We start from the raw sequence: 14452 nt of genomic DNA on the forward strand, positions 1-14452 counted from the left end.
GCGCTGCAGACACAGGGCGGTAGGTATGGCGTTGTGCTATGTGAGACCTTTATCTGGGCTTCCATGGGACCTGCGGTGCTAATCGAATGCGACATGATAGCTATGGACTACGTGAACGCTATTCCGAACGTCCTGCATCACTTCTCGCTTGACGTCTTCCAAAGTAGAAATGGCATCTTGCAACGGGATAATTATCTTTGTGTCACAAGGCCGGAATCGTGCTACAGTAGCTTGAGAAGCGTCATACTGAACTCATCTTGAAGTCTTGGCCACCAAATTTGCCTGATCTGAAGCAGGTGGAACATGAGTGGGATCCTACGTGTTGCCACAAACTACCGGCCCCTGATTAATGGGAACTGCGTGATTCCTGCATAGACATCATCTGCCACATACCTTCGGAAATCTACTAGGCAATTGCCAAAAGGTGGCCGAATACGCTGTTAAGTAGACGGTCATAACGGTTTAGTTCATCATTGTATGTTACTGCCCAAACGACTAAACTTTTATATTACCCTTAGTGTCTCGTTTCCCACTCTGATTCGCTTAACATCGCCCGATTTCATTCATTCCGTTATCCCACTGTACAGGCACATTAATAAACGAAACGCAATTGAAGGTAAGCCTAGGTAGAGGAAAAAATCGTTTCGCTTCTTGATTAAATTCGGAGATATTTTTGGGTAAATTCGGTGTTGTTTTTTTTGCAAATTCGGTGTTTTGTGCCAAATTAAATGTTGTTTTCTGCCAAATTCGGTGTTGTTATTTAAACAGATTCAATGTTTCGTGTCAAATTCCTTATTTCTTGCCACAATCTGCGTTGTTTTCGCCAAATTGTGTGTTGTTGTTTCCCCCAAAAAATGTTCAAATGTGTGTGAAATCTTATGAGACTTAACTGCTAAGGTCATCAGTCCCTAAGCTTACACACTACTTACCTAAATTATCCTAAGCACAAACACGCACACACATGCCCGAGGGAGGACTCGAACCTCCGCCAGGACCAGACGCACAGTCCATGGCTGCAGCGCCCTACGACCGCTCGGCTAAACCGCGCGGCGTTGTTTCCCTAAGTTGGTGTTGTACCAAATTCTGGGTTTTCTTGCCGAATTTAGCGTTGCTTTTTTAATTCGGCGTTGGTTTCTTTTCTGACAAATTTGGTGATTATTTAATGTGGTTAGTCTGTTTTCTTCAAAATCCGGTGTCGTCTTTTTTAGCAAATTTGATGTTTTTGCCAAATCTATGTTGCTTTTGCCAAGTTCGGTGTTGTTTTTTGGCACATTTGGTGACTTTTTAGCGAAACTCGGTGCTACTGTTTCTTTACCGATTCTGGAGCCGTTTTTTAACCAAAAAATAAATTAGAAATTTCACAACACGTGGTAAAATTCGCCGATTTCACACTGTTGTCGTTGTTGTGGTCTTCAGTCCTGAGACTGGTTTGATGCAGCTCTCCATGCTACTCTATCCTGTGCAAGCTGCTTCACCTCCCAGTACGTACTGCAGCCTACATCCTTCTGAATCTATTTAGTGTATTCATCTCACGTTCTCCCTCTACGATTTTTACCCTCCACGTTGCCCTCCAATACTAAATTGGTGATCCGTTGATGCCTCAGAACATGTCCTACCAACCGATCCCTTCTTCTAATCAAGTTGTGCCACAAACTCCTCTTCTCCCCAATTCTATCCAATACCTCCTCATTAGTTTTCCTCAAAAACCGCTGATTTCGCGTTATGTTCGTGCGACTTAAGACAGCACATAAAATCCATTACAATTATTATCCGGGCTGTTATGTCGTGGTCGGTTGATGAATTCTGTGTCGATTCCCAACGTTTCGTCTCCGACTGCGGGAGACATCTTCAAGGGGGTCCGCAGCTCGATGGAAGGTCCAACACACCCACTGGCTCGCTACTGACGCTAAAGTCCGTGTCCGCGCGCTCCCACGCCGCGGCGTGACGTCACGTATTTTGGAAACGTCAGTGTAATTGGCCGCTGTCCGTCGCCGTCGATCGCCGTTGCCATCACCCGGTAGTGGAGGGGTGGAACACATCTTCTTTAACACCGGCACCCATACACCGTTTAATTTCACGCCCTCCTCCTTTCGGTTGAAATTATTGGGGTGTTTAGCGATTTCGATTGCCTCCCTGTAGAGCCTTTCGTAATATCCGCTTGTGGCTGCTAGTCGGAGACGAAACGTTGGGAATCGACACAGAATTCATCAACCGACCACGACATAACAGCCCGGATAATAATTGCAATGGACATGATATTACCGGCCGTGAAAGTCTACATTTTAGTAGCACATAAAGTACCGTATTTAAAACGAACAAACTGTGTCTTGCACGAGATAGAAGCTGCCTCGAGTTTTTAAAGTAAACAAGTTAGTCGCGTGGGTACACCGTACCTAACAGGTCGCTGTCGTCTTCGTCGTCGTCTTCGTCCTCGTCGTCGAAGACGAGCCGCCTCCGAGCGCCTCTCCCTCCTCCCCGCTCGGACGAGTACCACTGCTCCATCGACTGCTCCGGCGTCACCTGTTCGGGCGTCCTGTACTTGTTCAGCAGCGGGGACTCCTGCAGGTCCAGCGGCGGGGAGTCGTCCAGGAGGCTGACGGGCCGGCTGTCGAAGGACGGGGGCGGCCGGTCGAAGACGGGCAGAGCCGGCGGCGGCAGCTCGCCCGGCGGCGACTCGTCGAACACGTCCACCTGGGCCTCCTCCAGCGGGCTCATCTGCGGGCCCGGCCGCATCCGCGTCTTGTACCTGCGCCTCCTCTGCTTCAGCATCTCTCTTTCTGCGGCCAGCTGAAAATCGTTCGTTGCACTGTAGCAGTCGCGTCTAGTGCGACATCCGTCGTGTGAAACACGACTCGAGCCCTCCCCCTTACACATTCACAAAGCTGCTATAAATAAGCAGTGGCTAAATGAAACGCGTCTGCCCCCCCCCCCCCCCAAATCTTGAAGTCCCTCCAGATCCTTGAGCGTAATGCACTCCGCCTCGCCTTCTGTATACGCCTCCCGTCCCCCATGCGGATCCTCTATGACCTCATTCCTTTCCCCCATCTGCTCCTACTCCTCGAACATATCCTCATACTCTACACCTCCCGCCTCGATCCCCCTCACCCCCAGGTTGCTCCTCTCCTCTCCCATCCCTGCCCCCTGCCACATCTTCACTGTTGTGTCCCCCCTACCCTCCATTTCTACATCCTTCATCTCTTTTCCCAAGGTGGCTTCCATCAACTCCCCCCTCTCGGATGATGCCCTCTTTTCCTCCATTTATCCTTCCTGTCAACTCTGATCCTCACTCCCCCTCCTTTCCTCTCTCCTTTTCCCGGGCTCCCTCTCCCCCCCATCCATCCTCTTTTTTCCCCACCTACCCTTCTCTGCCCCCCTTCTCTTCCGCGAGTCCTTTTGCATTTCCCTCCTCTGCCTTTTCCCATTCCCTCTCGCATCTGCCCTGCCCTTCCCCCCTTATGAGTCCTCTCCGTCCTTCGGTTCCCCTCCCCTTCGTTTTTCCTCTCCTCCCTCCTTGCTTTCCCCCAGGTCCACCCCCCATCTGCCCTTGGCTAGGGAGTGTCATCTTTGTGCCGACATTTGCGTGCAGTGTTTACAGTGAGTGTTCAGTGTTGTGTGTCTTTTCGGAAGTGTTGCGAACCGATATCATACTGTCGCTGGGTGTGATTTTTTATCTCTTACAAACAGAAACCAGACTGTCGCCATGTTTTTAATTGTGTATCTCCTATGTTACTTGTCTGATTCCTGTGTATTTTATTAGCATTGCCAACCCTTTGCTTTATGTTTTAACTTTCCACAATTTCCCGCCGTTTCACAATTTAAGTCACCGTTTCATCGCCTGCTTTTATTGTTTCTTCACTTCTTCTTACTTTTTAAAAAGTCAGTAGGCTTTAGAGCAACGTACTAAGCTGCTGCCAGCCTTTCTCTTCGGGGGAAATCGAAATTCAATAAAGAAAAAAAAATGAAACGCGTTTGTGAGTTACAAGGCTGTAATGTATGTCGCCTGTCGATACTGTGACATCTGTATTCTGCAACTTCTTTGATTTAAGATGCATGTAAATATTTCTCTCATTCTATAACTTCATGTAATGAGAAATATTTTGTAAATTTCTTTTCTAAAAGTATGTTATTTTACCTTTTATATGTACGAGATTGTAATACATGGAACTGGTTCATCCTTAGGGAATGTAGTGTCTGTTACAGAAAAGCTGGAGGGAAGTCCCTGTGCAACAGAAAAGATTTACGTGGAAACACAAAAGGTATGTACTCTACTGGCTATTAAAATTGCTACACCACGAAGATGACCTGCTATAGACGCGAAATGTAACCGACAGGAAGAAGATACCCTGATATCGCATCCGTATTTGGCGACGTCGCGGTGAACGCACATTGGAAGCGTGTAATCGTCATCGCCATACTGGCTTATCAGCCGGCGTGATGGTATGGCGTGCCATTGGTTACACGTATCGGTCACCTCTTCTTCGCATTGACGTCACTTTGAACGGTGGACATTACATTTCAGATGTGTTACGACCAGTGGCCCTACACTTCATTCGATCCCTGCGAAACCCTACATTTCAGCAGGATAATGCACGACTGCATGTTGCAGGTCCTGTACGGGCCTTTCTGGATACAGAAAATGTTTGACTGCTGCCCTGGCCAGCACATTCTCGAGATCTCTCACCGATTGAAAGCGTCTGGTCAATGGTGGCTCGTCACAATACGCCAGTCACTACTCCTGGCGAACTGTGGTATCGTGTTGAAGCTGCATGGGCAGCTGTACCTGTACACGCCATCCAAGCTCTGTCTGACTCAACGCTCAGGCGTATCAAGGCCGTTATTACGGCCACGGGTGTTTGTTCTGGGTACCGATTTCTCAGGATCTATGCACCCAAATCGAGTGAAAATGTAATCACGTGTCAGTTCTAGTATAATATATCTGTCCAATGACTACCCGTTTATCACCTGCATTTCTTCTTGGTGTAGCAATTTTAATGGACAGTAGTGTATATGGTATCATAGATCGATACCACCATCATTGGCGTCTCACAGTTGGCAACGAAGACGCCGTTACCGGTCGCGCGGGGACCCGGCGGTTCCAGCGATGCGCGCCCGCTGAGCCACACCTTCACCAGCCCTGACTACGAGCTCCCTCAGCCACTCTTCGACGCTTTTCAGTCTGAGTCAGCGTTCGAAAGTTTGCTCATGCATTAGTACCTGGAGTCACACACTGAACGATACTCTTTAGTGCTCTTTGAAACACCTAGATATTATCGCTGTTTATTCTTTTGTACAGTTTCTGCACAAAGCTTGTGGAAAGCTTTGTTTTTTTATCATCAGTCTTCTGACTGCCACGAATTCCTCCACTGTGCCAACCTCTTCATCTCAGAGTAGCACTTGCAACCTGCGTCCTCAATTATTTTCCGAATGTATTCCAATCTCTGTCTTCCTCTACAATTTTTGCCCTCTTCTGCTCCCTCTAGCACCATGCAAGTCATTCCCTGATGTCTTAACAGATGTCCTATCATCCCGAACCTTCGGTTTGTCAGTGTTTTCCTCATATTACTTCTTTTCCCATTTTGCTTAGGACCTATAAATTAAGGAAAAATTCTGTTTACTTCATTTACACTACTGGCCATTAAAATTGCTTCACCATGAAGATGACGTGCTACAGACGCGAAATTCAACTGACAGGAAGAAGATGCTGTGATACGCAAATGATTAGCGTTTCAAAGCATTCACACAAGGTTGGCGCCGGTGGCGACACCTACAACGTGCTGACATGAGGAAAGCTTCCAACCGATTTCTCATACACAAACAGCAGTTGACCGGCGTTGCCCGGTGAAACGTTGTTGTGATGCCTCGTGTAAGGATGAGAAATGCGTACCATCATGTTTCCGACTTTGATAAAGGTCGGATTGTAGCCTATTGCGATTGTGGTTTATCGTATCGCGACATTGGTGCTCGCGTTGGTCGAGATCCAATGACTGTTAGCAGAACATGGAATCGGTGGGTTCAGGAGTGTAATACGGAACGCCGTGCTGGATCCCAACGGCCTCGTATCACTAGCAGTCGAGATGACAGACATCTTATCCGCATGGCTGAAACAGATCATGCAGCCACGTCTCGGAGACCATGTCTGCGGTTACCCTTGACGCTGCAACACAGACAGGAGCGCCTACGATGGTGTACTCAACGACGAACCTGGGTGCACGATTGGCAAAACATAATTTTTTCGGATTAGTCCAGGTTCTGTTTACAGCATCATGATGGTCGCATCCGTGTTTGGCAACATCGCGGTGAACGCACATTGGAAGTGTGTATTCGTCATCGCCATACTGGCGTATCACCTGGCGTGATGGTATGCGGTGCCATTCGTTACACGTGTCGGGCACTCTTGTTCGCATTGATGGCACTTTGAACAGTGGACGTTACATTTCAGATATGTTACGACCCGTGGCTCTACCCTTCATTCGATCCCTGCGAAACCCTACATTTCAGCAGGATAATGCACGACCGCATGTTGCAGATCCTGTACGGGCCTTTCTGGATACAGAAAATGTTCGATTGCTGCCCTGGCCAGCACATTCTCCAGATCTCTCACCAATTGAAAACGTCTGGTCAATGGTGGCCGAGCGACTGGCTCCTCACAATATGCCAGTCACTACTCTGGATGACCTGTGGTATCGTGTTGAAGCTGCGTGGGCAGCTGTACCTGTACACGCCATCCAAGCTCTGTTTGATTCAACGCTCAGGCGTATCAAGGCCGTTATTACGGCCAGAGGTGGTCGTTCTGGGTACTGATTTCTCAGGATCTATGCACCCAAATCGCGTGAAAATGTAATCACATGTCAGTTCTGGTATAATATATTTGTCTAATGAAACCCGTTTATCACCTGCATTTCTTCTTGGTGTAGCAATTTTAATGGCCAGTAGTCTATATGCCCGCTAATCATTTCTGCTCCTGTCCATCTTCCTTTGGACTACAGATGCTGCACCATTTTGTATTTTATCTCTCCTTACCATTGAGTACGAAGTTGTGCTCAACAGGGTAAGTGGCAAGTAATGAAAGAACCCTTTGTGGCAAGATACAAGGGACAGTCGTGCAGTATCAGCTGGCTTAAAGTAATGGCCACTGTTCTGATTTCACTTTCCGCCTCCAAATGGCAGAAGCGCACAGAAAGCAGAAGCAAGTTTCTGTACTCATGTGTACTGGAGTCAATCCGACTCCCTCTCATCAGTGCTTTGTATGACCTGCACGCTTAATTGTTTTCCTGTAGCTTTTAGTGCATGGAGATATTTTCACGCCTGTAGTACCCGCTTATAAGCTACGTAATTCGTTCGTGTTGTTTCGCCTGTGACATCTGTACGTTTCACGTACAATATGACTGTCGGTGTTCTAAGACAAATTGGTTCTATAATTGTGGATAATTTAGATATGCTTCAGCTTCAAAGGAATATGGGATATTTTTAACTAATCTGTTGTACCCTACATCCTGGATGATGGTTAATAACCGAAACCGGACATGTGATGGTTAAAATGCACTTTATAAAGTACTTTATGGCTGTCTAACCTCACCTTATGGAAACATTAAAAAAAATTATTTTTGTTTAGATTTGTGGATTGCGAGTTCCTGCCCATTTTGTGAGCCCCTGACATAGGTGCATCTCTGGCTGATTATATTTTTTCACATTTTGTTGTGTTTCGGAAATATACGAGGTATCAGAGTTAAGTGGGAAACATGTTTTTGAATGTACTTCCCTCAGCTAAATTGTAGACAGTAAAGTTGATCAAAAACCATATATATATATATATATATATATATATATATATATATATATATATATATATATATATATACTCAAAAACAGCGAAGTGAAGAATATGATGATAATTCCATAAATTCTAACATGACTTAACTATCTTTAAATGTAAGAGTAAATCTGCATAGATTGTCAAGCTTCATTGTGAAATAATAAGGTTAAAAACTGCAATCAGAGCCTTCCACAAGTAAAAAGACATTCTAAAGTGGCAAATAAACAAACTGAATCTAAAGTCAGTAATCAGATTCATTCTATTCATTTCTTGGATCTCACATAACGTTAAAACAACAGCCATAGAAAGGAAATTCAGTCACCTAGCTCAGAATTAACACATTATTGTACCAGCAATCCTAACACATCAAAATGAATTCTATGGTAGAAAAGCAGTAAATTCTACCAGCATTTTATCTGATGAATCTGAATATGGGTTACTAGATAAAGGTGTGAAATACAACAGTGTACCTAAACTCAATGACAAGCACCAAAGAAATGAAAATTTCATGTGCCACATGCAAACTAAACCCAAACGAACAAAATACTGTATTCAAAAGCCAAAAACATTATTGCAAGAAACCTATGATCAACACACAATTCTGGGAAAACTGATTAAAACATACACACTAACAATAATAAGAAACTTACAGATTATAAAACTCTTGTTGTGAAGGCAGATAAAAATAAGAGTGTAGTAGTCGTGTATGAGGATCATTATGTCAGAGCAACCTTGCAATTCTTTCATCAAAATAACACAAAATACCTGAATACTAACACTACATCTAAATAATATCAAACTTAGTTTAGGAAATTAAGAATCCCGAGTATCTTTTTTCAGATGCTGATGTCTGAAATAGTTAAACACGAATCACTGTCCACCTAAACTAAGATCTCAGTCAAAAACTGGCTCAGTATTTCTCATCGTTAATTAAAGGAACTGTCCCGTGTATTACTTGTCTAAGAAGCTTAAAGATGTCCTCGGCAACTTTTACACCTTTGAAAACAACTTTCCATCACTAACCCTGAAGATCTTATTAATGGCACCACTGATCTGCGTATGCCATGCGACGTCTGATTTGCAGGCGTGGACACTCTGAACCCGTGCACAAATGAAACTGCTCATGATACCACTGAAACCGCAATATGCAGTTTGTTGAAAAATGAAGAACTTTACGAGGAAAAAATACTGGAACTCATAGCGATTTTAGAATGAATTGTAGCTCATAACTACTCATTCAAAAGCAAATCTTCTTGCATCCAATGTTTAACAGTGTGGAGCAGCCTTCCAGGCCATTTACCTTATAGTTACGTTAATCATTTGAAAAATAAACTTTTCAGTATCAATACTAACATAAAACATAAACAGATTTGTTACAAAAGGTCTGTTGATGACACTTCTTAAAGATACAGTAGATGAAATTGCATCATTTACAAATGTCTTCAATTACATCCACTGCACTACCGAATTCACCATTGAGCATCAGACAGACACTGTTATCAATTTTACGAGTATTAGGGTAAGAAATTGGAATCAAAGGCATTTTTTTTAAATTCCTCAGAAACCCACAATAACATATTTAGTTACAAATAATTCTTCATTAGATCAGCGTTAAAGTGTAAACATAAAACTCCCCTTAGCACACATGCCAAGGATAATGAACTCAATATCACCTAAAGAGTCAATAAAATAATGGATACAATCCACAAATCATTAATCGTCTTCATAATCAAACTAAAGTTATAAAGTTACCCACAGTAATTCACGACCCCCAGAGGGAAAGAAAAAATTCCCTTGAATTCTCTTCCTAGGCATAAGCTCATATAACTTGCAAATCTTTTCTGTAGGACAGGAGTTCAACTAAGGTTACAAAGTAAGAAACTGTGTGTCATAACATAGTACACAGGACCAAAATCACCAGATGCCACGGAAAATTCACAATTATTTGTGACAATAGTCCCAGCTTTTACAAGGATGGGTCAAATTAAAACATTAAATATTTTTTTAAATATTATTTATTGTGCAGATGTGGTACAAAGCCGTATCACTTTTCAACATAATCTCCCCCACGCTCAATGCAAGTCCTCCAGCACTTACAAAGTGCATAAATTCCCTCAGAAAAAAATTCTTTTGGTAGGCCGCGCAACCACTCATGCACCGCGTGGCGTACCTCTTCATTAGAACAGAACTTCTTTCCTCCAGTTGCGTCTTTGAGTGGTCCAAACATATGGAAATCATCGAAACTTCTTTGGTTTTGGTGATGAGGAATGACGCTCTCTTCGTTTCTGGTTGGTGGAAGTGAACCCAGGTTTCGTCCCCAGTAACGATTCTTGCAAGGAAGCCATCACCTTCTCGTTCAAAGCGCCGAAGAAGTTCTTTTCAAGCATCAACAAGTCGTTCGTTCTCTCATTTCACGAGTCAGCTGCCGTGGCACCCATCTTGCAGACACTTTGTGAAACTGGAGAACATCGTCCACAATGTGGTGTGCTGACCCATGACTTATCTGTAAACATGCTACAATGTCATTCTGTGTCACTCTGCCGTTTTCCTTCACCATGGCTTCAACGGCTGGAATGTTCTGTGGAGTCACAACACGTTGTGCCAGACCTGGACAGGGAGCGTCTTCCACTGAAGTCACGCCATTTGCGAACTTCCTACTCCATTTGTAGACTTGCTGCTGTGACAAACATGCATCACCGTACTGAACCTTCATTCGTCGATGAATTTCAATAGGTTTCACATCTTCATTACGCAAAAACCGAATAACCGAACGCTGTTCTTCCTTGGTGCAAGTCGCAAGTGGGGTGACCATCTTTATACTGATACTGGGACGGTATGTGTGCATCTGCACTATGCTGCCACCTACAGGCCATTCTGCACGCTGTTTGTAGCACGCTTACCAACTTACAGGATAACGGCGCGAAATTTCGATTTGTTATTACAAATTTAAGGTTTTCGTTTGACTCACCATCGTATCTTGCCAAGACCAGCAAAAGCTTTAACATGACAAATCGTGTACACACATGCCTTAAGACTGAAAAATATAAGTAAATCTGCACCGTCAATCACATGGATCAACATGGACGCACTGTTTCTAACATTAAAAGCAACTTATAAATGTTAAATGTGTTGCCTTCCTCACACACTTTACCTTTTTTATTTTGTATTTTTTGTGACACACTACCCAGTAGGGGAGTGCCATTACACGGTTTTTCTGGGAAACAGTAAGTGACCGAAAAAATGCCGAGTGGACGAGTGCTTGCTGTACACAAAACAGAAACGACAAACGAAGAAGAAGTCTAATGTGAAGTCGACAGAATCGTCTATAGTCTCTGAACAAAATCTGAATAGCAAACCAAGAGAATAACCTATAACAAGAATGTTGTGCAAATAGAATGTCGGCAACTGGAAAGCTTCAGGTACTTAAACACAAGCCAGGGAACGCGAGCTCACTTTCCTCTTTTTTGACTTTGCCGACAGAGGGCCTTGCCATCTCACGTGCTCTCCAGACCAAATCTTGTGTTGCCGTGAAACCATACGACTCTGAACGGTCAATACTGTTGCGTTCATCTTGATACTGGTGTCCAAATCCGGCGATGATACTAAATCCTTCCCTCTTTGATAGCCACATAGGGTCGAAAATGATCAGATCTGTGCTTTACCCACCAAGGCAAGGGGGGGCGGGGGGGGGGGGGGGGCAATGTGCGGGTAGCCCTGCCAGTGCCTCCGACTGCATCTCAGTCTCTGGAGTTTCCATCCCCATGGCATCTTGTTCATTCGCTGCCTGTTCTACTAGAGTCTGCGGCTGCTGCTGAAGCATTGAGACTGTTGGCGAGAGCAGTGTTGGGGGAAATGAGTCAACCGCAATGGGATGGGTTGCCAATCCTTCGCAGATTCAGTCATCGGTTGCTGCCACTACTAACAATGACGGTGTGGGCACAAGTTGTAATGGTACTGTGCCCGTGTTCATCGTGCGAACCTAGGAGCGCTGGCAGTTGCTTGGAGCTCCCGAAAGCATGGTCGCCACGACTGGTGGGGCTGGAAGTCCCCTGCCTGATTCAAGGAGTGGGGATGGCTCCTGCATATGTGACGGCTGCCGCTGATTTCGGAGATGTAGCAGATGATTCTGCCCGACAGCGAGGGCAAACATTTGGCACCCTTTGTGGCCAAGAAAGATGCCTGGTGTCCAGCCTGGCTTCACCCTACTATTAACAGCGTGTGTAAGTAGGACTCAGGGTCCACGAGACAGGACGCAGCAAACCCAGTTGGGCTTTGTCCATTGACAGAGTGGCGCTTTGGTGTTGACTGGATGAACAGGTTAATTTTGTTTTCAGCTCGTAAAAACGGGGAGTCGGCCGGTAGTCCTCGCAATGTTAAGGTGGCACGTCATGGACGTTCTGTGCGGTGTGCTTACTTCAAAGAAATTTTTATTTCGGGAGTCCGGAGTTTTGCTGCTTTGCAGTCTGCGAGGTTACTTTTACAGTACGCCTACAAGGCGTTCGAAAGTGCTTCCCCAAGCGCGTGTGTGGAACTGCGCTATGATACTTTCCTGCTTTTCTTGGTCAGTATTGCAGTTGTAGTGAGCGTCGACTTACTCACCAATAAGAGCCCTCAATGCCGAGTCTGGAATCATAATGTAACGTGTTGGATAAGCCTGACGGACTTGATTAAGTTTAATTTAAGCGAATAAATTCCACCTGTTTCCGTATAAGTTTGAGAGTGGTGTTTTTTGCGCTTTTTTTCGCTATTTACGTTGTACTCTATTCCTGCTTTGTTGTTGTGTAGATTATCGGCAGAAGTTGCTCGAACCAGCCGGTGTATCAGCTGTTAGCAATGCCATTATTCAGTAGAGGGGTCGGATTTCAGGATCTTTTTGAAAGCAGGTACCTGGGGCGTTCAGCAAGTAATGCAACACATTTCATTTCCGAAAGTAGGTTGGTTTTATTCGGGATTCCAATACACCATATTATTTCCCACTCTTTTGGTTACAAATCCTTATTCTTCAACATAATCTCCGTTCAATGCGACGGCTTTACGCCACCTCACTGGGAGAACCTGCGTGCCCGCGTGGCACATCTACATCTACATGGATAGTCTGCAAATCACATTTAAGTGCCTGGCACTTCCAATCTCGTATAGCGCGTGGAAAGAATGAACAGCTATTTCTTTCCGTACGAGCTCTGATTTCCCTTACTTTATCGTGGTGATCGTTTCTCCCTATGTAGGTCGGTGTCAACAAAATATTTTCGCATTCGGAGGAGAAAATTGGTGGTTGGAATTTCGTGAGAAGATTCCGTCGCTGCCTTTCTTTTAATGATGTCCATTCCAAATCCTGTATCATTTCTGTGACACTCTCTCCCATATTTCGCGATAATACAATACGTGCCGCCTTTCTTTCAAAATTTTAGATGTACTTAGTCAGTTCTATCTGCTAAGGATCCCACACCGCGCGGCAGTATTCTAAAAGAGGATGGACAAGCGTAGTGTAGGCAGTCTCCTTAGCAGGTCTGTTACATTTTCTGAGTGTCCTGTCAATGAAACGCAGTCTTTGGTTAGCCTTCCCCACAACATTTTCTGTGTTCCTTCCGATTTAAATTGTTCGTAATTGTAATACCTAGGTAATTAGTTGAATTTACGTCTTTTAGATGACAGTGATTTATCGTCTAACCGAAGTTTAAGCGCGTTCCTTTTAGCACTCATGTCGATGACCTCACACTTTTCGTTATTTAAGGTCAACTGCCACTTTTCGCACCATTCCGATATTTCTTCTAAATCGTTTTGCAGTTTGTTTTGATCTTCTGATGACTTTATTAGTCAATAAACGACAGCGTCATCTGCAAACAAGCGAAGACGGCTGCTCAGATTGTCTCCAAAATCGTTTATATAGATAAGGAACAGCAAGGGCCTATAACACTACCTTGGGGAACGCCAGAAATCACTTCCGTTTTACTCGATGACTTTCCGTCAACTACAACGAACTGTAACCTCTCTGACAGGAAATCACAGATCCAGTCACATAACTGAGACGATATTCCATACCCACGCAATTTCACTAAGACCCGCTTATGTAGTACAGTGTCAAAAGCCTTCCGGAAATCCAGAAATACGGAATCGATCTGAAATCCCTTGTCAATAGCACTCAGCACTTCAAGTGAATAAAGAGCCAGTTGTGTTTCACAAGAACGATGTTTTCTAAACCCATGTTGACTCTGTGTCGTCAATAGACAGTTTTCTTCGAGGTAATTCATTACCTTCGAACACAATGTATGTTCTAAAATCCTGCTGCATATTGGTGTTAACGATATACGTCTGTTACAAGTCTACTAGTGGCGCAGAAGCCAATGTCTTGCTTCATCAATAACCTGTACGTCATCCACACATTGCTTCCCGCGGACTTCATCCTTCAGTGGGACAAACAGATGGAAGTCGGAAGTGCGAGATCCGGACTGTAGACTGGATGAGGAAGAACAGTCCAATGAAATTTAGTTAGATTCTATGTGGTGTGCAGACTTGCGCTTCTCTTTGCGTTGTCAAGGAAAAGTTCGCTTGTATTTTTGAGGCGACGAACACGCTGAAGTCGTTTCTTTAATTTCGTGAGGGTATCACAATACACTTCAGAGTTGATCTTTGCACCATGAG

The 14452-nt window shown here is 44.5% G+C and overlaps 1 protein-coding gene across 2 annotated transcripts in view; it reads right to left on the reverse strand.

Moving 5' to 3' along the window:
• LOC126335386 (MAP7 domain-containing protein 1-like) overlaps nucleotides 1-14452 on the reverse strand; it is a 136673-nt gene that overhangs the window by 24162 nt on the left and 98059 nt on the right. Inside the window, exon 4 of one of the 2 annotated variants that reach the window (XM_049998607.1) lies at nucleotides 2394-2787. In XM_049998607.1, coding sequence (XP_049854564.1) covers nucleotides 2394-2787 — 394 coding nt within the window. The remainder of the gene's footprint in view (nucleotides 1-2393; nucleotides 2788-14452) is intronic. The other variant, XM_049998608.1, reaches the window with a different exon arrangement.

Source organism: Schistocerca gregaria, chromosome 2 (genome assembly GCF_023897955.1).
Source record: "Schistocerca gregaria isolate iqSchGreg1 chromosome 2, iqSchGreg1.2, whole genome shotgun sequence".
NCBI classification, from domain to species: domain Eukaryota; kingdom Metazoa; phylum Arthropoda; class Insecta; order Orthoptera; family Acrididae; genus Schistocerca; species Schistocerca gregaria.